Raw genomic sequence first — 26,830 nt, forward strand, 5'->3', positions numbered from 1 at the left:
TAGTGAAAGACCAATGTACTCTTACCATCTGAAGAGCCCGACTCACTAAAAGATGTTTTAGGGAATGCATCCTGAGATGGGGAGAGAAAAAGCCTTCAGGAGAAAGAGAGAAGCAGGGCCCCTACAAATGCTCCCAGAATTACAACCTCAAGGGTGCACAGGAACAAGATTTGTTTTCTCTGTTCTCAGATAAATGAGTGTAAACTGTCTTGCCATTGCAATTTTGACTTGTAATTCTGCAGAGGACCAAACTGGGCCTGCCACTTAAACTGCTCAAGGAGTCTATGGCTAGATGAGCTTTTTTAGTGTACTGTGGCAAAAGCTGTGTCTTGCCTTTCCTGTAGTGTGAAAGAACACACAAGTTAAAGACTAGAGCCTGCTGCAGCAGGAGATGTCACACTGGTAGCCACCTGTCCTCAGATGGCATTCCCTCCCTTTGGAGTCCCACTTGAGTCTTCCTGCTGTTGTGAGAGTGTCAGTGTTACCTCATGAGGTGGTGCCTGAAGGAGCTCTGTTAAACTCACTCTGAGTGAGTGAGTCTGAGAAATCCTAGGCTCTGCTATGCAGGAGTAAATATTCAGAGAGCCAATACAGCTATCAGTCACCGTGCCGGACGCAAGGAAACGTCTGCAAACCGATACTGGTTGGGAATGCAGCTCACTATCACCATGCTGGTCTTACTGAATTAGTTTCAGCACAACGAGTAGTATTAAATGACCAGCTCTTAACATTGTCAACATTTCCAATTGCCTCTAAGAAATCCGCTCTCTCACTTTGCTGTCTTAGGTTTGCCTATGGCAATGTCATTGTCTTTGCAAGCCTGTTGAAGATACCCCATCTACCTCGTTTCTCCTAAGGAATTTCTTCACAGACTTTTTGCTCTCTTTTTAGTTATCCTGTCCTTACAAACCTCATGTTGTAGCTATCTTTCATGGGATAGAAGGAAATTCATATTGGTATCTTCTGGAGAGCTAAGTCTCTTCTCTTAGTGATTCTGATTTTATTACCTATGTATTATATATATTATATACATATATATATTCTATATATTCTTTTGTCTGTATAGATGAAGATAGGGAGAAATGAATAGAATATCAAATAAGAATTTAAATCCCATTAAATCAAGAAGTTCAGATCTAATGGTCCTTACAGTTTGTCTTATTTAGGGACTCTCTTAAGAGTGATCGTAGTTATCACTGAAAAAGAACCATAAATTCCTCAGACAATGTAAAAACATGTTAACAACTACAGTTTACTTTAGAGACTTCTTTTTTTGTAAATTAGACCCCAAACTGACAAAAGGTAATGTAGATAATATCTTATGATCTTCTGAATTCAGTAGCAAATGAATGAATCAATGACTTTAACGCAGTGAAACGCTTTCCACACTGCATGAAAATAATGAAGTTATGTGGCTGTGATTAATTTAGAATTGGTATATGGACAATTCAAAATTAGTTCAGATCAGTAATGACAGAGGATTAGATGTCTGTCCCTGGAGGTCGAGTGTGAAGTCAAAGAACTCGGGCACAATGTGGCAAAAAAATGGTTGTTGACTCAGAAATGTGTGTTGTAAAGGTTGATTCCATCCTATTCCTAGCAGACAAATAATTGCTTAAAAATATTGCCTTGATCCTGGGCTACATAAAAAACCCTAAAGTTAAGCTCTGGATTCACCATCACTTCTGCAATCATGACATCAAGTGAACACTCCCATTTTTTATACAGCTTTATTGGACATGGGAGATGGAACATATTAGTCCCAGCTGTGAATTTCCAGTTCAACTGTTGCATGGGCTTTTCTGTAACTCTATTTTTCAGTACTTACAATCAAACTCCAAAAGGTTTAGCGTGGATATTTTCTATTTAAAAAAAAAAACAAAACCGAAATTAAAAAATGTTCGTTGTCAAGATCTCTGTTTCAAACTGTGTAGAGAAAATACAATCTTTTTTAGATGTGAACCTTGCTGCTCTCCAGATCTTTTTTTCTTTGAGTGCCTGCCAATATGTTTCCTCTCCAACCTTTGTTTCTTTTACACACATGAAGGTATAAAACTCTTTCTAGTTTCTTTTCAAGTATTCCTCTTATATACCATTTGAAAACCTGTGTCTTTTTCCTTCCATCCTATCTTTTTTTTTCCTGTTAGAATGGGTCATATAGTTGTAATCCTCATGGTCTGAATGGTACATCTGAAAAGAAAAAAAACCAACTTGCTCTAGGTTGTGTTGCTCCTGGAAAACAGGTAGAAAATTCTAAATCATGTGTGTTGATCAAACCTAAAAGCTGCTAATGGAAGCAATTTGTTCATCATGTATGTATTACTGTTTACAAAAAAATACTTTTTAAAATGTTATTTGACAATTAAGGAAATATGTTGAAATACTGATATAGCAAAATTAAACCTCTCTAACACAGAAGTCTTTATTTTTAGTTTATATTCAAGTAAACTTTATTCAACATTTTGCATGTTTTGATACAAAGGCTGCCTAGGATAACAACAAAAATTTTGATTTCTCCATTAGTTGCCAAATATCTTACAGTAGAAATGACCTGCATATTTGTGAAGGATTATGCTTTTAAGAAATAATTCTTGAAAAATTAAGTAATTTTTTTTTTAAATGACATTTTTATTACCATACTTTTCTGGAAAAAGAAAAAAGAAGAGATAGGTAATTCCCTGTTGATGAGGATTCCCGCTCGGTCCCCATGTATTGCCTGATCTAGTCGAGAGCTGGCGTCCCTGCCCAAAACCGGGAGGTTGGACTAGATGATCTCTAATGTCCCTTCCAGCCTGGGCCATTCTATGATTCTATAATTGTTTAGATGTAGATTGTCCTGTGTAAGTTTCCTCCTTCTTTTTTTTTTTTTTTTTTTTCCTTTTAGGCTTTACACCCCCTGGGATGGATAGGTCATCCCCAGACAACAGTCCGGTCCATGGCCTGTTACGTCAACCCTCCATTACAACAGGAGCCAACATCCCTATTATAACAGAGCTAGGTAAGGAAAGCTAGCATTTATCCTTTCTTGTGTGTTCCCATATCTTTTTACCACTTCCTTTGTTATGTAGTCTCAGGGAAATTAACCTATACTGTATCTTACACTGCTGCGTTTTCTCTTCTGATACCTGTTTTGAATTATTCTGTCTAAAGAAAGATTAGTAACAGTTGTTTCATGTTATTTGAATAACTGAAATATATTTCTCTCCTTTGGGTTTTCTCCATTTTCTTAAATAAACACTCTATCAGACAAGATGCTTTTTACAAAGTATAACAAATAAGCAGCGGTCTTTGGGCTAAGGTTAGAAAAGAAAAAAAAGCCGCAGTATATACGAGCAGACATTTCCTGTGCATTTAATCAATAGTAAGAGGCCATTTGTTTATTTCTTCATGGTCCAGAACTGTTTAATCATGTGTAACCAAACTCTGTATAATAGTATGAGACATTTTACTCCTGAGAATACGATGATGGTAGGTAACCAGGCTCTGATTTCCACTCTAGCTGTGGGTATTTATGTTGTCAAGTGGTGTGATGTGAAGTGCAGAAGCTGTTCTGTTTTTTCCTTGGCAAATACAAACTTGATTTGTGGTCCTTTGTCCTTCTATTTTCTTTTTCAGCTTTATTTTTTAGAGCCTTACCTGTCTTTTTCCCTTACTTTATTCTCTTTCTGTACTTTCTTTTCCCCCTAAATACTTTACTTATTAGCTAAGCCTGGCAAACTTCTGCCTTTGGTTTCAATCAGTCAGGAAAAAAACAGTGGAACTCACATTCTAATGATAACTGAACTGGGTAAGAAGTGCCTTTTTCCTTCACATCACTATCTTACTTTCTGTTGTTGTTGTTCTTACTGTCATCAGCTTTTCCTTTATTTATCTGGCTGTATCAGAGGGGCCACCCTCATAGCACTGCTTTGAATGTGTTTTATTTGTGGTTCTGGGTGAAATCGACTGTCTTGTTCTGGCCTTTCTTAATGATTTTTTTTTTCACGCAGCATCAGTAAACCTTTGATCACACTCGCCTGACCTGCCGGCTGTTTTCATAGCACCTTCTCACCAATTCATTTTCTTTGGTCTGGGTCTCCACCTCCCGGGCTCTCCCTTCCCTCCCACCAATTTTTCTCTCCTTTTCTCTCTCTCTTTCTTTTTCTCTTTTTGTTATTTCAGCCTATTGACAATTTGGTGGACTTGCCTTAGCAGTTCTTACACGAAGTCCAAGAAGTAAAAGATATCAGGAGAAAACATCCCACAGCATCATACTTTCCCTTAAGCTACTTGTTTAGTTTTTTGAGAGAGAGTAAGCCTTTCCTCAGAAGCCCAGTTTTTGAAGCTGTAAAAATGCAGCCAAGCTTCTGCCTTGCTCACTCTCAATAAAGAGAGCTCTTGCCAGCTTTTGCAGGCAATGTCTGACGAGCATTTTCTATGGTGCCGCACCACACCTCCAAGGCCACCTCACCTAACCTGGAGACCTTTTGTAGAAATCCTAGCCTGCTAACTGGCATCAGGAACATAAGGACATTGAGGATAAACCCACACTCACAGAATTCACATTAGATTTGTAGCGCCTTGGAAACTGACACCACGCACAGTGAGCAAGCTGGTGTCAAAGTCAGGTATCAGTCTGCCAGATGTAAGTGGAAAAAGGATGTTGCTGTCAATAGTGCCTGCTCTCAACCAGCAAATCTACGGCACACGTTCTTCAAAAAGTACATTTTGAAATGATACGTCAGGCTTTCAAATACTATTTTGTTTATAAATTGGTAGCCATTGTACAAAGAAAGGAATATTGTGGATATTTGTGCATGCTAGGATGAAATCCTTCTGACTCTCAGGGCAGAACGCTCCCTCATTTACAGTTCTGAGATGTTACGTTTTCATAGTTACACCAGGGAGTGGGAAGGCAGGAATTTTAAATCCTACTTTGACTCAGGTCCTGACTGAACGGTCATGACCAAGTGTGACTCGACAGGGCTCTAAATGGAGGATAACAATCCTCATCTTTTTAGACAGTTATTGTGAGGCTTTATTCATAGTTACTCATGTTTTGTAAGCTAAGCATGGCAAACACAGTAGTATATACAGGTTGGAAAAAAAAATGGATGGAAAACAAAACTATATAGGAATGAAGATCAGAATAGCAGGCAGGAGAATTTTTAACCTAGAAAGTACAGACCTGAAACCTGACCATGTTGTTTTCAAAGATCTCTGAATTGGCTCAGATGTGTTAACATGGGAAATAGAGATATAGTCACTGTGTGCAGTTTCAAATGCTGTAGAAGTTTTTAATTTGCCTTCCTTGCATGGGAACAGAAACTAATTTGTGATTTAGGAAGTTAAAAGGTATTTTGATGGCATAGCTAAGCAGTCTGTACTTTCATGCCTGAGGAGGACTAATATGGAAATGAAATATTTCATGAAATACGATCCACTTGATAGAGTGATCTCAGGGAAACAACTATTTTTAGTGGAATGAGGTGGAGGCAGAGAACTAAACTATGACAATGAAATGCTAGAGAAAGTCTAAATGACAAATATTACTTTATTTAGGCTTTTTCTTTAATACAGCCTGATGTAGATTATTTTTCACACTGGCTTATATAGAATTTGTGACTAGGGAAGTGAAGTTATGGAGACAAATATTTAAACAAAAGCCAGGGCTTCAAGAGAATAGCTGGAGTATTGCTCATTTATTCAGATAGACGCATGTTAAAGGGACAGTTTATCCTCTTTTGAGCCGTAAGTGCATTAATACCACTCCAGTAAGAATCACAGCAGCACGTCTAACAGATGCCTGTGGGCTAAATCAGAGTTTTATGGACAGCCTTTACTTTACAATGGGATTCAGACTTGGTATCTTGTGCTAACATTTCACTGTACGTGCATACAGCCTTAGCCACTGTACCCAACCTATGCCAAGATTACCTCAATATATAAAAGAACATCATGTATCTCGTTTTGAGTGCAGGCAACTGATGCCATAAAGCTACTTTTACAGCAAGGTGATGGTCACCTCTCAAGAGCAAGATAGTCATCTCTTATGAGCAGGATAATGATCAAGAGATTTTTAACTGCACGTTTTCACATCCATCTTGATTTCATTTTCAGTGACGTCAAAGACACAAGTCTGTGTTTCCAGACATATGCCGTTTCTTTTTCTTTCTGACTGTGTAATGTGTGAGGTCACATGCTGGTGACCCAGAAGAACCTTATGATTTTATTATTATTATTGTTTTCAGTAAATGATTCAAATGTTCAGTTCTTGGACCAAGATGATGATGATGATCCAGACACAGAATTGTATCTCACGCAGCCCTTTGCATGTGGAACCGCGTTTGCTGTCAGTGTGCTGGACTCTCTCATGAGCGCAGTAAGCAAACAAAACCTTTTTCATTCCCTTCTGACAGACTTAATTTGAAAGAGTATGAAAGCCTGCTTCCTTCTCCACAGATAGTCAGGAGAAAAAACTTTTCTCTTAGATGTCAAGAGTATTTCAGAGCTTAAACTAGGTTATTTTTTAGTTGGATGCAGAGACTTTAGAACAACGGGGATATCTAGGACTACCATGAGTCCACAATTTTAAAAGCAAAGACTCTCATGTCAGGCTTTAAGAATAATACTTTCCAAAAGATGTTATATCTCCCTCCTGAAACCCAGACCCAAATTCAGTGTGGCAGTCCCTAGCTCACCATTTATGTTGGAGAGCATCAGCGGTGTTTCAAGCTTTTAATTTCCTGTAGCTGTGAACAATTCTCTGAGTACGAGCGCTGGGGGACACTGATAGAACCATGCAAAAGCCATTGTATACATCATGTGGACTCTGCTTGCGTGATGAGAGGTCATCATCTCTTTTTCACATGAGTTGTCTTGTGAATCAAAGCATAAGTGCATGCCAGAAACTACAGATGGTGGCCTTTGGTTATGTCTACTTCAAGGTTTTTGGTTTGCTGCTGTAGTATAGTTTTGAGGCATGTGCCTCAGTTGTTCTGTTCGTCCTCCCTTTCTTCATATTGGCTAGGTTTACAGACCAGTCTTGCTCTGTGTGAGCTGCACTGCTTTCAGAGGGACCTTAAGCTCTGCTAGATGTAGTAAGGACACAGTCTTTTTAAAATCTGAGCGTAGAGTTTCTGAGCTCCCCATGGAATAAAGTTCCGTAGTGCTGAGATTCATCTGTTCTAAACCTCCTGTATATTAGAAATGAGCAAATGGATTTCCTTAAAGGAGCCAAGTCTGACCTCCACCTAAATTCAGGATGAAGGTCTTTGCTTTTGAGAAAAATTCACAGCGATCTTTATTATTTAATATTTTATTTGTATTTCATACGTATGTATCTGTATTTCGTATTTTTATTCCCTGCTATGTTCCTCATTTGTTCTAGCCACAGAAGAATAATATTAGTCTGCACTGATAAAATTTTATTCTAATGCAACCTAGGAGTTTGCAATAAACTCAGTACTTTTTTGAATGTTATTTGCCATATTTTGCAGATGTGGCAAATTCAGAAAGCCTAAAAATGGGAATAATTTAACATGAAGGTTCCAAACCGTTACACTGAGAGCTGTTTATCTGCTTGCATTATTTCTAAATCAGTGTCCCTAAATGAGCAGGGCACTTCCAGAATCTTGGAAAAAGTAGGGTTAATTCATCTGATTGCTCCTGATATTGCTACAAAGAGAGCAAAATCTGGACACCATTGTTTTCTTGTGCAAAGGCATATTGTGCAAATAATAGCAAAATGATAAGACGTATGTGGAACATGACTGTTCAGAAATTTTTACTTGGAACTCACCATATAATTCTCACAATATTTTTGGTTATTTCTAGCTTTTATTAACTTCTAGTTTTTGACAACATATCCCTCTATTTCTACAACTCCTTTCTTCAACAGCGTCTTTTCTTCAAACATTTTCACATCTAAGTGGTCATATTATACATCAGGGTCAGTGCAGCCTGAAGCCAGAGAAGTAAATGTGATAACGAGAGTAGAAAATTCTAACTTAGAAAAAATACTAATGAAGAAAACAAGCCAAGGATTCAGTCAGTTAGCATTGTTCACCATCCTGTCTTTTCTTTCACCACTTTGCTGATCAGTGGCAGCATTATTTTCTTTTTTATTCCTCAAAGGCCTAGTAAAGAGTTGGAAAAGTACAACACTTCTTGACCCTGCAGAAAGTGCAAGATGTGTGAGATATTTTCCTTTTACCATCCTTATTCTCATGGGAAAGATGTATTCTCGTTTTGTTTCTTCTCCAGCAAAAAGAGCGTTTCTCACACAAACTAATCTACTTGCACTATGTTATTTCTGGTTTGGTTTTTTCTCCTAGAGTATGCTTGCTTTTAGGGACCACCTTCTATTTATTCTGCCTAACTTCAAACCAGTATGAGCAAACCAAAACCAAAATCCTAACTAAATTGTGAGACCTGCAGTGGTGCTTTCATCCTACTAATTGCACAGGCATTCTGTAAGAAGGAAATACTTCACACTCTTCTGGCCTGGGCCAGCTCACTTTAAGACAAGGATATAGTTCCTTATTCAGTCCACTTAGTGATTCAAGGTGTTTTAATTTGCTTACTTTATATAGAAAAATTTCAATTTACAATCTCTATTGAGATCTCTGGAATGCAAATACAAACATACAATGCACGAACTGCTCCATTAAGAATGAATATCTTCTCACAGTAGTGGGATTTTGTAGTAAAACAGGTATAAAACAGATGTAAGAAAAATTAGAAAGTACTGCATACAGTATTCTTTCTGACCTGCCGGTAATGTGAAATATACATATAGATGTATGTATATTGAAAAAGAGGTGCAAAATATATTTAAAATAATTTGCTAAAGTATCCAGTTATTGAATAATAATAATTCAGCAGTATTAATCAGCATTAAATTATTTTATTTTATATCATTTTATTAATATAGAGGTAGTGGACTAAACTCTACTCAGGAATCATAGATTAGAAAATGCTTTCTCATTCAAATCTGAATGCTGAAGATGATTGTGTTTGCTAGTTTAGCTTTATTTCCTGCAAGATGAGAGCATTGCATATTTTAAATTAGAAATTGTCTGTTATATTCTTATTTGAAAGGTAAAAGACTTAATGAAGTTTACTTTACAAAATCCTATCTACATACAGTTTGTCCTCTGCAGTGAAGGCAATATTTTCCACAAGCTTATGATTCACAGTGGGATAGTTTGAAGATCATTGCTCGGAAGACAATAACGAGCCGAAAACCTGCACTGTCTGTTTGATGAGTTGGTAACAGCGGACTCTGCAGGCTTCGGTTAAAGCGCATTATTGTACTCCGTGTGAAGACTATAGGCATGGTTCATGTTTTAATTGTGGCAGTGGCTATTGTTAAAGCGCGCCAGCTAATCATTATTATGTCCTTGAAGAGTCATCTACTGCCGCCAGAGACTTGAATGATATATTAATATTTCTTTTGTCATAACACATGCAAACCCAGGGCAAGAAGATATGTAGTCTGTCTGTCTCAAGGTGGCACCGCTCCCAGAAAGTAAAGCACATTCTCATCACCAAACCGAATATGACTAAAAACCATGAGCTTGGAAGCATCTTTTAGATAATGGGAATGTTTTAGAAAAAGTTTATCTTCAGCTGTAAAATTGTTACATGACATAGGAGACCTTAAGAGAAGCTAAGTTTTGAGGTGAAGTACTTTTTCCTTTTCTGGATCTTAGTGAAATGGTTGTTCCAGAAAATCCTGTGCATGCAAGGAAACCAGTTTTATCAACACATGGTACCTTCAAAGGTTTCAACAGTTGGCCTGAGAGCCAAAGCTTCTCTATTATTCCTTTTTGTGCTGAAGCTGTGAGAACCACAGAAGTTCCAGCAGGTTGGCATCCTTCCCATACATTCCGCTGGCAGTAGACTTGATACTGTGCGAGTGGTGCAAGGAGGCAAGGATCTCCAGAACCAGATTGTACCGTTTGACATTCAATATCCTAGAATTTATTTCCTTGTGCTAGAACTGTGGGTCTTTATAGTAAATTCTACTTTTTCTTCATGTCAATTAAAGCATAGAATGGAAGATAATAGTTAAAACGGTTAAAAATAACTGTTCATTATATCAATTACTCAAGAGTTCTCCCTCAGTGATCCCCGCAGTCTTATTTATACAGAAAAGAAACTGTTCTAATCTATGATACGGACATCTTGAAACAACACTACTTTTTTTGTACAAGTACTGTCAGGGAATTAGCAAGCAGCATCTTGTAACTTGTTTAAAGTTTGGATAGTTTTTTGAGAATCAATAGATTTTCAAACTGTGAAACATTCTTATTAGTTTTCTTCTGTTGATCCTGTCTCAAAGGCCCTTTTGTTGCTGGTATGAGTTACAAATGTCAGCTCAATTGTTCCTCAGGCTTGCATATATATTATTCATATATATGAATATTATATATAAATATATATATTCAACAGAACCTCCAACTGGGAAAGAAAAGCAAGTTAAAATATTTGTTTGAAAATTATGTTAAAAACTACACACAGTGGAGGAGGAGTCTTCTTAAAAGAAATCCATAAGAAGCCACTAGCAAACACAAAGAAATGGCAGATATGACTTGGAAAATGACAATTTCAGAGTAATTATAAATGAAAGGCAAAGTGCTATTAAAGTTAAAGCAATGTTATTAAAAGATGTGCTAATTTTCAGCTAAATTTTCTGTAACAGACCAATTAATTTAAACGACTTGACAGCATTATCTGCAAAACATAAGCACTCTGGTAATTACACTTTAAAAAATGATTGAACAAACAGGAAAGCATCACCAAAACGTTTGAAAGAGCTGCAACTACAGTTTCGCAGCATAGGCTAGGTGGCACTGCTAGCTCAAATATGTGTGTCAGAATTCCTTGCCAGTTACCCAGTTGCAATGTCTGTGATGCATTTCCTTTTTTCTGTGTTTAGAATGCATCTATTTTGTATTCTTATTCCGGATTCCAGTGTTGTACAGATGTCCATTGTGGAGTTCAGTTAATGGCAGTAGCACACAAGTATTTCTTCAGTTATGATTTTACAGTCAACAAAAGGAATTCACCACCATCACTGGAAAGTGTCTTGTTGCTTTAAGTACAGCAGCACCTTTCCAAAGACATTCTCTAGATTGGTTTCTTATAAGTACTGGCATATCCAGGCCAAGTACCCTCCCACAGAGCAAGTAGAAGATCACTCTCAAATTAATTTCAGTGTATTATTATTCCAGAGGAAATGGATATCAGCTAGTTCAGCTTTTCAGTGTCCCCCAGTTCCAAACTGGCAAGAGGTGATGAAAGGAGTCTGATTTTTGTGACAATCAAAAGCATGGACACAGGGGGTTTTCCTGGGGAGTGTTTATTAGTACAGGAAGAAGCAACTGTATTTGGGAAAAGGTGACAAGTTACAGCTTCTTATTCACCTTCACTTAAGGGTGGGCATTTTTTGATTGGCATCAATGCCAGAGCTGTCCATTCTGAAAGTTGGAATCTTTTCACTTGTTGATGGCAGAAAACGAAACACCATCATTTGGCTGCACTCACCCATCTGATTAAATGGTGACATCCACATCAGTCATGTCATGAAACCCAAATTAAGCCCTTGTTCCAAGATAAACGTTGCCTCCTTTGCTAATAAGTGTCTTAGCTATGCCTTAACATTTGTCTAGCAGTGGGAAGCCTTTCTCTGTTGACAGTATTCTCTTCCATTGACAATAGACCTGATTCTTTTCTCGTTTGCATCAGTTTCATAGTAGCGTAATGCTCCCAGAGTTACTCGTTGTACCTCGTTGGTACATGACATAAGTCAGAACTGGGCCCATTATGTCTTAATTGCACTAGGATTTGAGGGTGGTGATGTGTATTTTACTTTATTTTTTTTAAAAAATAACTGTATTGATGAATTTTTCACAGATGCTTGACTTGGTATATTATTTTACTACGGCTTTCATTTCTCGGTTTAGTATGAGATCTGTAGTAAAATCAGTGATATGACCACAGTATAATTTCTTAGCAGATCATGTTCTAGTGAGCTACAACTGGATTTACAGTAAGGAGTTATTGTGCACTTGCACAGAACAAAATTCAGATGAGCTAAGAGAGTATGTGTTTAAATCCTGGCCTCTGGCTATAGTTGCTATAATTTGAATTACAGAATGAAGAAAGAGAGAAAGAGTTGGAAACCAGTGGAGGCAGGTCTACTGATACCTCCTAAAGAGTAATAAAATTCTTAGTACACTTTTAAACTTTTGCATGTCTTACACTCCTGCAAGGGGTCACATTGATTTTTCTATACGTTAAGGAAGGTTTGAGTATTACACTTGAATTGTTACACAGTGCATCCACATATGTAAGATCTGATTTGAGATTAGCTGCCGTTTTAGACTAAATTAATATTTCTGACTCCTGCTAATGTTAGATAACTCTTTACAGTACACTTTGTATTTAAAGTATGTAGTGCCTTACTCAGGCTAATTTAAAATAATTGGAGTTGATGAGATGCAAATATTTGCTTTAGGGCATGTATAACAATAACAATATGTTCCTCTCATTTTAATTTAGTCAACAGGTGAATGGCATATATGCCTATATAAATAAACAGAGAAGCTCAAAGTTAGGTAACGTGAATATAAAGGTGAAAAACATTGCTGCATGGAATTCATTTTATTTGTCATCTTATGTGAACAATAAAACTGAAATTTTGTTATAGAAAGAAAGGATATCAAAGCAACATGGGTAGGAAGGCAGTTCTGCTTTTTGATCTCAGAATAACATATTTCAACCTGTACCTCAATTTACCTTTGTATTAAATACAGTTACATTATATGGATAGAGCAATGAATTACACTGAAAATTATTATTTAAAAAGTGTTGTCTTTAGACAGCAAGCAGTTTGAGAATTCAGTATTAGTTTTTACCTGACTGGATTACAGACATTTGTTCCAAGTCCCAAGTTCAGCAGAAGCCACAAATCCAGTAATGGAATCCACAAACCTTGTCAATCCTATGTACTCTGCAGTGAGCTCGTTTTCTTCTCGTACGTCGCCCACACTTGCACAGCTTTTGAAAACATAGACATTAGCGATATTGTAAGTGATGGGGTCTCCTTGTTTTTGTTTAATGTTACTGTTGCATTGCAGATACTTAACCGAGTATCTCTGAACTATACCAGTATACATTTAAGTGAACTTGAAAGTCATTCATCTGGCATTAAATTAATATTTAAAATACCCATTGTTTGCCTGACAGACCAGCAAGGCTACAGACGCTGGCAAAATGTCAGTGTGAAGTAAATCTTTCCTAATAAACCACACTTACCCTATACCCTAGAGTTTTTTAAAAGGACCACCAGGATCCCAAACTCATCATACATTTATCTGGAATGAACTCAAGATGTTTAATTGATACATGTTTATGTCTGAACACTGTCAAGTCTCGTAATAAGATGTTTAGTACAATACCTCGGTTAGACTGCTAGAGTCCAGCCACAGTAATAAGTAATGACATTTGCAGCACAAAGGCAGCTCCCCAACGAATTGGTGACAGGAGTAAAAAGGCAATCTAGCCTATGTAAGCTTTAAATGTGGTCTGAATTTTACAATTACATGTCCTAAAGCCCATTATTAGACATGAAGGCAATGAGAAGGAAAGCAGTCATTGCATCACTACTAACACCAATTATAGGAAACATAAATCATTCAAATTTTTGTACTTTAATAAAAATCATCCTGAATTGGTGTTTAAAAGGAAGAATCTAGTATAGGAGCCTAATGGGATAGAAGAAAATAGAGTAATTGGAGGCTGCTGTCTTTTCACTTTCTATATAAAATTATTTGAAGAGACAGCCAAGAACTTTAAACAGCAGAAACCCAGAAAAGTTGTAATTTGGATGTCTTCAGTTGTGACTTTAATGGTGTTTGCTTAAAGAGCTTTCTTTTATCTCTGCAGACATACTTCAATGACAATATCCTCACACTGATACGGACATTGGTAACAGGAGGAGCCACACCAGAGCTGGAAGCACTGATTGCTGAGGAAAATGCGTTGAGAGGAGGTTACAGCACGCCCCAGACACTTGCAAACAGGGACAGGTGTCGAGTTGCTCAGTTGGCTCTGTATGATGGGCCGTTTGCAGACCTAGGGGTAAGATCATGAGCAAAACATAGGACCAAGGCTGGTCTGCAGTCTGTTTGTTTTCTCTCAGACGGAATCGGTATATAATGTCTATTATTTCATTTAGTGGGGCTTTTGGTTCATTTGACGATTCACAGCATAGGGGGACAGGTTTGCTCTTACCCGTTTTAAGAAGTTGTGTGACTCGCCAGACCCCTTGCTGTGACGTTTCCCACAGAAAATCCTGTGGATCTTAGTTGTCAACAAAAGCCTTGGACAGTATAGGCATTCTAAGAGTAATCCATTGTAAACATGAGCAGTATCTATACTTTTGCTGGTTTTTGATAAGCTGATTTAGTCCTTCCATGGAGCTTCCAATTCTTGTTTAAAATATGCTAATTAGCTTGAAGCCAAACTTGTAAGGTTTGGTTTCTGCTCTTTCTGGATGAACCAAAAATCTTGCAAAATCATGATTTTATAACAGTTTGACTCCACTATGCTAAGAGTGAAGTAAACAAAGTGAACAAAAAGAAAATAGCCCAAATAAACAAACCACTTTTTGTAAACGGTGTATTTGGATCCAGAAGTATCTAGAAATGTTTCCTGCGCCAAATCTTGTCATCTTTAGGGGAATCCCAAAGCACCTACTTCACTGTGATGATGGCAATGTAGGATTTGCTGTTTCTTAAATTAACCTTATATTCACCAGCTCTGCTTGAAGGAATGGAGTGACCACCTTCATAGAAGTGACAAGGAATTCCAGTTTAAGGATTAAGGGTGGTGAGAGTACACAGGTAGAAATAAACATCCTTTCAGTTCCTGTAGAAGTCCATTCATAGCTGAGATGAACAGCTTATCAAAACACTTGGGGATGCAGCATAACGTTTTCACAAGTAAAGCAAGCAATACCAATCCTTCAAATGATATTTTGCTAGAGCCTGAATTGTACTATATCACTGAAGGCAGAATGCATTAACCCTTGGCATTACTTTAGAATCAGTATTTTAGATGTATATATTAACAACTCTAATTTTTGTGGGGGCTAATAAAAACATTTTATATTCATTATGAAAAATGGCTTGATCTTATATTTATTTTACAGTGGGAGATATTCTATTATCTCTTTACCCCTCAGACTCCTATTTTCTGTTGTGCTCCCCAGTGCATTTATTTCTCTAGATGACAGTATGGCTACTGCCAAAAAAGAGTCAAAAATACCAACAGTTTTAATACCATGTTTACTGTGATTTGTAGAATATGCGTTGTTTGGTGTCAAAATTTATATTTCCAGCTTAAAGCAAATCAGTGGCTCTTACCAATTTACTATCATATCATGGACGAAGGCTCCCCAACATAGCGATAACTTTACATGGTTACTGATTTGAAGTAAAACATTTAGATTGTCCATTTCCTTGGGTAAAAAGATTCTCATGTGACAAATAGCAGACCATTTGTACATTGTCCTTTTTTGTACAAGCTCATACTGAAAATCTGTTCCCTGACATGTGTTAACAGAGAAAACAAAGTAAAAAAAAATGTGCTGTTGTCTCTTTTTTTTTTCCCTTTCCTTTCTTTCTTCTAGGATGGAGGTTGTTACGGAGATCTATTTTGTAAAGCACTTAAAACATACAATATGCTTTGCTTTGGAATTTATCGATTAAGGGATGCACATCTAAGTACTCCCAGCCAATGCACTAAACGGTAGGTTGGGTCTTTTAAAACATCTCTGCTTCACTGTCCTTTGGACTTCTATGTGAGGAATGTCCCAGTGCCTTTAATAAAAAATGGAGAAAGCTCTTTTTTAGATTTACATAGCTTTGGCACACAAACTAACTCTTCAAGGACTTCATGATGACTCTTTAGGTGAGTTTAAATCACAGACTGGGTATCATAGCATACGTTTTCATCTAGTTTTAATTAAAAAAAAAAAGTAAATTTTCAGAAGATATTTTTATCTTGTTTAATTTATGATGATGCGCTGATTGCGCACAAGGAAGGGACTTCATTTGCTTATATCAATGAGCTGTAAGTTACTGGATACTAACTTATAGAAGCTAGACTTTCCTGAATGCTAAAAAATTTTCTCCTTTCGATTTCCTATTTGTACTATCCGTATTTAATAATAATCTCTTCAAGTAAGCAGAAACCCTTGTCTTGCTTAGGCTGCATTTTTACTTCTGTAGCACCGAGGCTAAGCTCAATGCTTTAAATAGAGCAGACACGTTTCCATCTTTGCAAACCAAACACCATTTAGCAACTTACTTGAAATGTATCTTAATTATGTGCCTACTAGAAATACACACGCAGACCCATACCAGAACTATCACCAATCTACCATCCGTTACTGTTTCATTCTGCATAAAAAGCATCATTATTGGGTGAATGTGGCTATAAACAACCATAGAGCCCACCGAAGTGGTTTCTCCTGTAAGGGTCTGGACAAACGGGGTAGAAAAAAAAAATTTCATTTTAGATTTACACTATACTTGCTATATTTGGGATTATTTGTTGGATTAATAAGTGACTACTGTCCATGAGGCAGGTAAGCTAGATTTCTTATGAGCACTGAATTAATTTAAAAAGTTGTGAGCTTTGTGGTCAATTTTTATAAATTTCTTGCTTGGACAGAAAATGCCTATTGCCTTGCTCAAATATGTTTTTCACATACATGAAAAAATTTAGCAGCAGGGTCTATAAGCCCTTCCTACCCTGAAAAGGGTGCGAACTCTTGTAATTGATAGAATTTTTCTTTCAGACCTAGAGCGTATACTTAGCAATGCTGGATTCTTGGGTGTGAAGATTTCTCTTTATAGATATGCTTTAAGGCCATGCACGTATTTGTGAAATGAATGAAGAAAATTAACCTCTCTGCAGATATGCTGATGTATTTTTCTTATTTCATGTACAGTCACAAGCCAAATAACTATATCCCTTGCCCTATTAACAGTATTTAAATATTAAATAAATACATAGCAAATATGTCTTTAAATATAACTGGACCTAAAATCCTCTTCTCCTTGCTTTTCAACCATTCTTTAAAATACCGTTGCTGTTGTCTATTTTACTGGGTTTATGTCAACGTGTAATTCTGTTTTCTGGAGTCACTGCATTACGATGCAGCTAGAGAAAGAAGGGTGATTTGTATGTATCTTCTCTGAAAAGTCTTGGTGTGATTCACCTGAAGAACATCTGACACAGACAGTATGTCTGTGCAACAGAAAACGTAGAAAAAGTTATATCTGACATAAGAAGGTCCTGAATCATAACATGAGCTGAAATTAGGTACATGCTGAAGGAAACAGAAATACAAAAACCTGTGTAGATGTTTGTGAGATAACTCTAGAAGTTTGGGGTTTTTTTAGTATAAATTTAAACCTGCTTTCTCTTTCTTTCTTTCTTATTTTCTTTCTAGTTATGTCATCACAAACCCACCGTATGAATTTGAGCTTGTGCCGACAGACTTGATTTTCTGTCTGATGCAATTTGACCACAACGCTGGCCAGTCCCGGGCCAGTCTTTCTCACTCCTCCCATTCCTCCTATTCTTCCAGCAAGAAGAGCTCATCAGTTCACTCCATCCCATCAACAGCAAACCGACCGAACCGCACTAAGACCAGGGATTCCCGGGAAAAACAGAAGTATGTGCAGGAAGATAGACTTTGATATGTGTACCTGCTCCCACTGTGTGTGAAACTTGCATTCACCAACCATTCTCCCCAGTTAATGTTTCCAGCAGTAGTGTTCCCTGTTTTCCCATGGAGTTCTCCCTTTTTGTACACATATTTTGCATATGTATGACAGTGTGCATGTGATTGTCATTTTTATTTCACCACCATAAAACCCTTAAGCACAACAGCAACAAAGCAGACGGACCAAAAGTTATTTATGATGCTAGGGGAGAAAGAAAAATTCTAAACCCGTAGGCACACTGAAAACATAAATAACTCACTGCAGTTACTCTACATATCAGAAAATAGAGTATATTTAACATGAACACTTGCTCTTGATGTCAGAGTTACACAAAGAAAGTAATTTAGCGCAGAAGTGTTGATGTATGTTGCGCTAGGTTTTTTTTATACTCATATATACAGGAATTGCTACATTTATTTGAAGCTTATAAAACTAACCCATAAAAAAAAAGCACCAAAAACATCCCTGCTGATTTTTCACTCTCAAAGCTTATATTATATAGGGCTTACACTATTTGTATAGATTATTGCTACGCACCTGCTTTATACCAAAGCAACATCAGGGACTTTTCTGCTTGTTTAAGGAATTTCTCTAAAATACTAGCCTTTTGGAGGTAGTGTCTTTTCCCTTTAACACTGAAACTGTCTGAGCAAGGAATTGTAAAACTCCAATGGTTTAATTTAAGTTTAGAAAGAGTCTAATTGCATATTAAATTATTATTCTGTCTATTTATACTGCCACATGAATAGCTATATTTTCTCTCACTTTTGACATTTGGGATAAAAAGCCATATGTATCATAAATATTGGATGTAAGTCATTAAAAACTGCCTTCCTGGGACTTTTACGTCTTTAAAAGGTGAATTAGTCACCTTATGTACAGAATAAATAATGTTCAGAAAAGAGCAAGCATTTTTCTATGCTTAAGTATCAGATCTCAAGGGACTTTGTTCCTTTCCCCAGGTAGCAGTTTAACTTTTCCATGTTAGAGTGGTGGAATAAATCTTCCATCAAGCGTCCTAATATGTGAAGATCCTCCAGAAATCCTGCTCCATCTTCTAGCTGTTCCTTTTCAATAGGTCCATGCCAGTTGGCAGCAATACAGGGGAAAACAACTGAGTGCCTTTATGGTCTCTCCCATTGGGAAGAAAAGGTGCTGTGCCCTAGACAGCTAATGAGCAGAACGAGAGGGCCAGGGTGGAAATATTCACTGTGCTGAGGCATCACATTCTATGCACTTGCCAGAGCTTGGTTTCTTGCAGGTTCTCACCAGTGACACACCTAGCCAAACAAAAATTGTGACAGGGAACTAAAGGAAATAGTGGAAAGGAACCTATCCTAGACAGCCGTAGAAAAGATACTTCAAGCTTGGATTTTTTTTTTTTTGTTTCAAATGCCAACCTTTTGAAATATTGAACAAGTTCTAGGTCATATGAAGAGTTTCCCGGGATAGGGGGGCCAGAAACACATACCACCTTCCCTGGCTACTCAGCAAGAAAGCATGCAGACAGAAAATAAATACTTGGATGTGAGGGTGATTAGTGTTGTAACTGCCAATTCAGACAAGGTGCTTTTATGGTTAGTGTTGTTTTCTACCTTTCCCTTCCCCAAGCATGATAATTTTGAAGATTTGCTTGCTGTGTGAATTGACAATGAAGCCAAGCACTTTTACTGACAAAACCTGGACCTGTATAAGTGGGCTGTGGAGAGTACCACTGTGCAGTGTTAAGCATAATGATTGGAATACAGTATATATATATATGTGTGTGTGTGTGTGTGCATTCAAATGCAGCTGTAAGTCCTATCAACGAAATATGTTGCAAATTATGGATGCTGCCCTGCAAATGAGACTATTACAGTTGCTCTTCGTCATAAAGACAAATTCATGTGGTTCTTTTTGCAAAGAAAGTTATCATGTTTTGCCCTAAGAACATTTATTACTACAAGGATGTGCCAGTTAAAGTGCTCAACAGGAAATATGACATTTTAAAAGCATTGTAAAACTTACATAGCTTACTTCTTTTTCTAAAGTGCAACAAGGATGAATAGAATGGGCCAAGGTATGACAATTAATGGTTCTGCATGACCTAGCAACTGCTGTGGGTTTCCTTCTATAACTTTGTCCTTGTGAAAACTTGTGAAATTAAAAAAAAAATAGCTACAAAGTTTATTCAGTTATTGGTTTGTTTGGTTGGTTGGTTGTTTTGTTGGTTTACTTTTGCCTTTCTTTTCACTCCAAACCAGAAGTAAAACTGGCTGCTGCTGCTGCTGCTGCTGCTGTTGCTCAACCCTGATTTATTTTTTTATCCTCTCATCTGCTTGCCTTTCTAATTGCACGTCTCCTTTTGTAAACACCCAGGTTCCTGCTCAGTGAAGATGCCTACCCTGGTGCAGACATTACTTTAATTTCCCATTCCTCATTCCAATTCCTTTCTTCCCTTCCCTTGTCCCCTGTGTATGTTCATGAGCCTTTTTTTATGTTGGAAATATTGACTAAAGATAGTCAAGAGCAGTTATGCATTTTGGAAGAATGTTAATGGCTTTGACACCAAAATGCTTTTCCATTAATGTTTTATCTGTTTTTCATTTAGCACAGGAAGGAAGGGTGTTAATAGGAGGCCACTTGTCACATACTACATAATGATTTTATAAAAAAAAAAATTGTATTTGTATAACTGTGCAGCTCAAACAGAAAAAAATATAAACAGAATATAAAATGTGCATTAGAGAAACATCTTGTCTACATTGTGAGCAACAGAAGAGGCATATTTAGTATGGATCCAAATTTATATTATTCAAATCATACCGAAGACTATTTCTCCTCTATCTTCTGTCCGAAGGGCAGAAGTCTTAAAGTTCTGAATTTTAGTTACGCAGTGTATAATTTTCACTGCTAAGTATAGTCAAGTTGATCAAACAGTTTATTACAGTGATGAAGATTTTTTGATACTGATATACCAATGAAATTGGGAGGCTGGTCATTACAAGTAGAGGATTGTTTAAATCAACTACATTATGTTGCCGAAGTTTTTTATATTGAAAAGTAACAGGAAATGTCCCATTTGTTCAGGAAGCTATCCCAGGTCAAACATTCTTAGTAAGCACCCTGATTAGTCTTTGAAAAGTGGAAAAGCAACACCAATGTCAAGAGATGACATTTAAAAGCTTTAAATGGAGATCCTACCATCCTACAATCAGTCCCAGCATGGTTTCAACAATGGAAATTAGGGTCTTAGTAACTTTTCTGATCTGAGTGTTGACACAAAACCGTATCTAGCAAATTGGCACATTCTCAGCGTGGGTGTTTCACAGTGATATTTATTCAAATTTAATTACTTAGTCCAAAATTAATGACAGAAATTTTCAAGCATCAGAATAATAAATCTGTTGGAGAGAATTGCTAGAGCATTACACAAGTTGAAGAAATCTGTGTCTTGATCATTTTACTTTGATTATTTGTATCTTTTTCATGCTGCAGAGAACAGTCTTACACAAGATTTTTTATTATTTTTTTTTTGTAATAAGAACATGAAGTCTTTAGCACTTTCATGGACACACTGGGGTCCTGATAGCCCATTGCAAACACAAGTGTTTGAGAGGAATTTAAATGTTTTCTGCTTTCTGATACAAGTTCCAACATCTCTTTGGTTACTCTGTCAAAAACAAACCCGTCAAATAGCGTAGGAAGATGAGGGACTCTCTTGAACAGTTCTTGAAAACATAAGATAGAAAACTATGCCTGTTCTCACTACAGCATAGAAACACATATGGTAAGGCTCAGGATGCATATTCCAAAAGGAAGAGAAACAGACTGAACATGACAGAGAAGCAAAAAAAAAGTTGATGAATATAACAGTAGAGAAAGACTTAAAAAACTGTCTTCTGGACTGATTTGAACGAAAGAGAAAGTAGTTTGTTTAAGATACGTAAAAGTGTGTGCTAAGACTGTGAGCATTATTTAAGTCAAACCGTGACCATAAGAAAAAAATAAAATAAAATTGAAAAGTGTGTAGGGGATCCAAGAAGGACATTTAGTAACTGGAAGCAGAGTATCTTAGTGGCCAAGAGTAAAGATGGGGAGTGTCAAGCTCACATTTCAAAGGTAAGTGTAGAGGTCGATGGACTTTCACAGGAGATATATCATTATGTGGTCAAACACAATTTCAAAAACAGAAGAGGAACAGGAAAGGCATAAAGCTGGGTCCAAGCATTTGATGCTGGAGATGATAATGCCTGGATCAAGGTATCAGCACTGGCAAAAAGAAACCCCCAAAAAGAAACAGCAAAAAAAAAAATCTATTGGTGTCTATGTTTATTATTTATTTTCAGAAAAGCAGAAAGAGACTTGATGGTGTCTTTTTAAAGATGAGATCCCTGGATATGATTTTTATTGTAACAATTAAAATACATATTTGTCTTCTTTTGAAAATTCCTGGGAAAGAAATGGAGATGGAAGTGAGAAACTCAGTGCAGTTTTCATGCCTGATCCTTAGCACTTGCATAGTTCTCCCCTTTCTTGCTACGAGCTTGAGTTAACAAGTTCAATTTGTAAGGAAAGTTTGTGCACCATATGTTAAAAAAGAAGGTAGAGATAAAAGTTCACAGTGCTCAACTTGCTTCAAAATCATTTTAAACACAAACCATTAGAAAACTGTTAGTTCGAAATTGTTTATGTGATCTTGCAAGGCTTTTAAAACATGATAACCATCACACTTTACACCTCTCTGAAAGGTTAGTTTAATCGTAGATCACATAAAATTGGTTTCCACAAATGCATAATGGTTCATGTGTCACACTTGAACTAAATGGTTTTTTAAATGGAGCTGAAATTATTTTGATGTGTACACATTCCCAGATTTTTTTTCCTACAACCGTTCCTAAACCAGCCCCCATCAGGGAACCATTCCCTTAAAGTCTCATTAATAATTCAGATGTTCTGATGACTTTAAAAGATCTATGGAATTGAGGCTCTTTTTTTTTTTTTTTTTTCCCCCACTAAACTGCTTGACAAAAAGATAAATGAATGTAGAAAGAAGCGGTAGGAGTCTGGCAAGCTGTAGATCATCTCTGAACAGATTGTAACTTTATCATTCTGTCAGGAAGAATAATTTAAAGCACTTAATCAGTTAGCTTCAGTGTGGAGGATGTAACATTATGAATTCCTATCGTCCAATCTGTTCAAATCAAAGGGAACTTAATTATAATAGGTAAGAGAGAGAGGGAGAGATGGGAGATTGAACATTGTTCAGACTTAGGCAACTTTATGGGGGCAGGGAGCTATTTACCTTACTCACAAATGACCAGGACATTTTAAACAGAAGTAAAATAGATTTTAGAAAATGTCAAGAAAAACATGCAGTAGTTCCGTTTACTTTCAGTAATAAGCCACTAATGCTTAATGCAGTTCCTTTTTTTTCAAATTAAAATTTTAAAAAAGCATAAGCACAGATAACAAATATATCTGGAAAAATAGATTAAACCTTCCTGAGTTTGTGATTGTTGTTGGGAAGTGGGGGCATTGCGTGTGAATGATTAAAATCTCCATCGAGTATAGGGGTTTAAATTTCATATTCATGAGAGCAACTGAGAAGTCTTGTAATTCTGGAAATCAGTCTGTTTTTAGAGGCCCTAAATTCAAAGCTAGTTCCTTATTTTTATACACTTTTGCAGAGATATTTGTTCTTTATTCTTTCTAATCTTCCAGTTTCTATTCTGTACTTCACTTTCTGAGCTTTTGTGCTCGATCCTTGGGTTTTCAAGGGGCATGTTGCTTTGCTTATTTTCATTATTTATTCTAAATGAGCACTCCTTCCACTCCTGCCCTGATTCCAGCCTTAATACAGCAGCATTTCAGTGGTAAGCAAAATTGGCAATTTGTATTATGCAACTGAGACATTCGAGCTTCTGAAGCATTTTGGGTTCCCCATTGGAACTGAGTAGTGTATACGTGTAAGAGTGGCCGCTCTGGTGTGCCCCTCCTTGCAGAATCCCATCCCCTGCACCATTTGTGCTGACTGCACTGCACACCCACCTCTGGAATTTGGGGAAGGAGAGTGAGGATGGAGACTCCTGTTCACAAGTGCCTGTCAAAGCACAAGCACCAAATGGCCATAAGCCTCTCGAGGCCAGGAGTTTCTAAGTCTTTCTTTCAAGAGACCTATCTTGTAAAGTTGCACACCTATAATTCAGCAAAGACAGCAGTAATTGCTCTCTAAAGGGCTTAAGAAATTTTATTTTCTTTTGTGAATTTAAGCAGTTTTCATCCACATCTGTGTATGAGCAACAGTATACAGAGGTTACGCGCACAAGCAGCTAGGGAACAGCTCCAATGCTGCAGCCTCTCGGCATCCTTACTCTTCCCACATTATTATTAGCCCACCCTAAAACAGTAGCATAATATTCTTCTTATGATCATGGAAACAGACACCACCAAAAAATATAAACGTAACAGCTCCCCCTCCCAATATTCCCGTAAGTCCTTGCTCCCTTTGTCTCCCGATCACCTCTCTCTACCAAGGCATTCAGGATTAATTTGAGCCCCATCTGTGGCATCAGACCTGTTCCACACCCCTTCCCAAACTGGCAGTGCCCAGGCAGCCAGGTTGCTAAGTAGCAATATAATGGTCATCCCGTGCAGGAGCGCAGCCACCTGGCAGCATGGATGCAAGTCCTATTTATTCTATCACCAACTGTAGAAAGTTCTTTACATTCTCTTGCATGAATCCAGAGGCAGTGTTTGTGACCAGCCCAAGGTCGAAATGGTTCGAGAAGCTTCTGACTCTTCAGGTGCTTCTCTGTATATGGACTCACATGCCCTTCTCTGCATTGCCCTTATCCCAGCTGCTCTACCTGGCTTCTCAGTTTTGGTCACCACAGTACAAGAAGGACACCAAGGTGCTGGAGCGGGTGCAGAGAAGGGCAACAAGGCTTGTGAGAGGTCTGGAAAACATGCCCTATGAAGAGCGGCTGAGGGAACTGGGTTTGTTTAGTCTGGAGAAGAGGAGGCTGAGAGGAGACCTTATTGCCCTCTACAACTACCTAAAAGGCGGCTGTAGTGAGACTGGTGCTGGTCTCTTCTCTCTAATTACTAATGACAGGACAAGGGGAAATGGCATCAAGTTGCATCAGGGTAAGTTTAGATTGGATATTCGGAGGGAGTTCTTTACTGAACGAGTGGTGAGGCACTGGAACAGGCTGCCCAGGGAGGTGATGGAGTCACCAACCCTGGAGGTGTTTAAAATAAAAAGTAGATCTAGCACTTGAGGCTATGGTGTAGTGGTTAGGTATGCTGGGTTGGACTAGATGATCTTCAGAGGTCCCTTCCAACCCCTAACATCCTGTGATTCTGTGATTCTCAGTTTAGCCTTTTACTTGTTTCATTTTTTCAACAAACGAATCGGAGGGTATTCACATGAGCATGAAAAGAAACCAAACCAGCTCTCTTGCATTCAATAAGCAAACTAGCATATTGACAGTTTTCTTTAGCTGTTCCTATCAAATCTACAAACATGTCATCGTCTTTTCATGAAAAGTATTTTCAGAGGTATTAATCTAATGCACTGTACTGCTAGTAATTAGTCAAAGTCACCTTCTATTGATTGCCTTTTCTCTACGAACTTTACTGACTACTCCCCCGTCTTTTTTTTTTTCTTTTTTTGGTGTTTATGTGTATATGTGCTTCACTAATTAAGACTCTCATTTTCCCTCCTTATTCTGTCTCTACCCATTTTGCTCCTTAGCAGAAAAGAAATGGTTTACAGATGAGCCGGATAATGCCTATCCCAGAAACATTCAAATCAAGCCTATGAGCACTCATATGGCCAATCAGATCAATCAATATAAATCGACAAGCAGCTTGATACCACCAATCAGAGAAGTTGAAGATGAATGTTGACTCCTTCGAGGCCAGAACTATTTTTTTAAAGCCTGACAAACTTCATGAATGGTGATGTGACATTTATTCCTCTTAGATGCTGAACCACTGATGGAGAAGTTAAGAAGGGCAAGCTTAATGGGAAAATAGACAGATATTTGTTTGTCTGCCTTTAATATTGCTTCCACATATTTTGGAAACTATTTCATTTATAAATGAACGTAATCAAAACTAGTCATGTATAGCCTCTAGCATTTTAAATTATTTTTATTTATTAGAAAAAAAATATATTTTTCTTTTTTTTCATTGTCAAGTATTTTCCCTTAAAAAAACTGCATACGTGGCCAGACTCCTAAGAATTAAAAAAAAACCACCAAACCTCAGTCTTTGGCTTAAAGGAGAATGATGGTCACAGCTATAAGGACATGTAATTAAGGGAGACAAATGGTATATTTACAAAAAGAAAAAAAAGGTCCAACTTGTATTTTAGTAAATCAAAAAAAAAAAAAAAAGAAAAAAAAAAACAGTTCACCAAAATGTTTCTTTACTGGAGGATGTGTATTTTGTTCAGCATTGACACCAGCTCTTAATAAACTGAATTTATTTATTTTCAAAGTTGAAAGTCATATTTTTGTACATGTAACATTCTTCTGAAGCATTTTTTTTTTTTTTTATTACCATATACAAATCATCTTGCCAGTTATGTTAAGGTCCAAATACCACACACACCCCCTCCCCGTGACCCTTTCCCCACACACACACACACACACACACACACACATATATACATACACACACACACACACACACAAGTAACGGGAGACGCCCAACATCCTTGATAATCTTCTGCAACACTGATGTAGTGAACGTTGCCCCCCCCCCAAAACTGCGGGTGGTGGAGATAATGTGCTCACAGGCAGCACTTGTATAAATGGCAAATCTGGCAATTGCACTCCGCTTCCCATTAGCCATCAGCCATTTCAGTAAGGCAAGGTTGGCAGTTCCTCTTCTTTTGCCATGTATTACAGTGCTTTAATCCAGAGTGCGTAAATACTGCATGAAATCATAAGTTACAAACCTCATCTACCATAGTTTTCTTTGGTTCCTTACTACAAAAGTGCTGATGGCTTTGCATCGGTCTTGTTTAGTTGGTTCAACTTCTTCCTGAG

The 26,830-nt window shown here is 37.4% G+C and overlaps 1 protein-coding gene across 1 annotated transcript in view; it reads left to right on the plus strand.

Moving 5' to 3' along the window:
* Positions 1-26,376, plus strand: part of LOC104279402 (calcium-activated potassium channel subunit alpha-1-like) — a gene marked incomplete at its 5' end in the record, with an annotated part of 104,638 nt that extends 78,262 nt beyond the window's left edge. Inside the window, 7 exons of the mRNA XM_009876676.1 lie at positions 2,885-2,998; positions 6,231-6,361; positions 13,936-14,130; positions 15,683-15,801; positions 17,513-17,737; positions 19,820-19,848; positions 25,531-26,376. Of these exons, the coding sequence (XP_009874978.1) occupies positions 2,885-2,998; positions 6,231-6,361; positions 13,936-14,130; positions 15,683-15,801; positions 17,513-17,737; positions 19,820-19,848; positions 25,531-25,682 (965 nt within the window). The remainder of the gene's footprint in view (positions 1-2,884; positions 2,999-6,230; positions 6,362-13,935; positions 14,131-15,682; positions 15,802-17,512; positions 17,738-19,819; positions 19,849-25,530) is intronic.
* Between the last annotated feature and the right edge of the window lie 454 nt (positions 26,377-26,830).

Source organism: Apaloderma vittatum, unplaced genomic scaffold (assembly GCF_000703405.1).
Source record: "Apaloderma vittatum isolate BGI_N311 unplaced genomic scaffold, ASM70340v1 scaffold5619, whole genome shotgun sequence".
Classification (NCBI taxonomy): Eukaryota; Metazoa; Chordata; class Aves; order Trogoniformes; family Trogonidae; genus Apaloderma; species Apaloderma vittatum.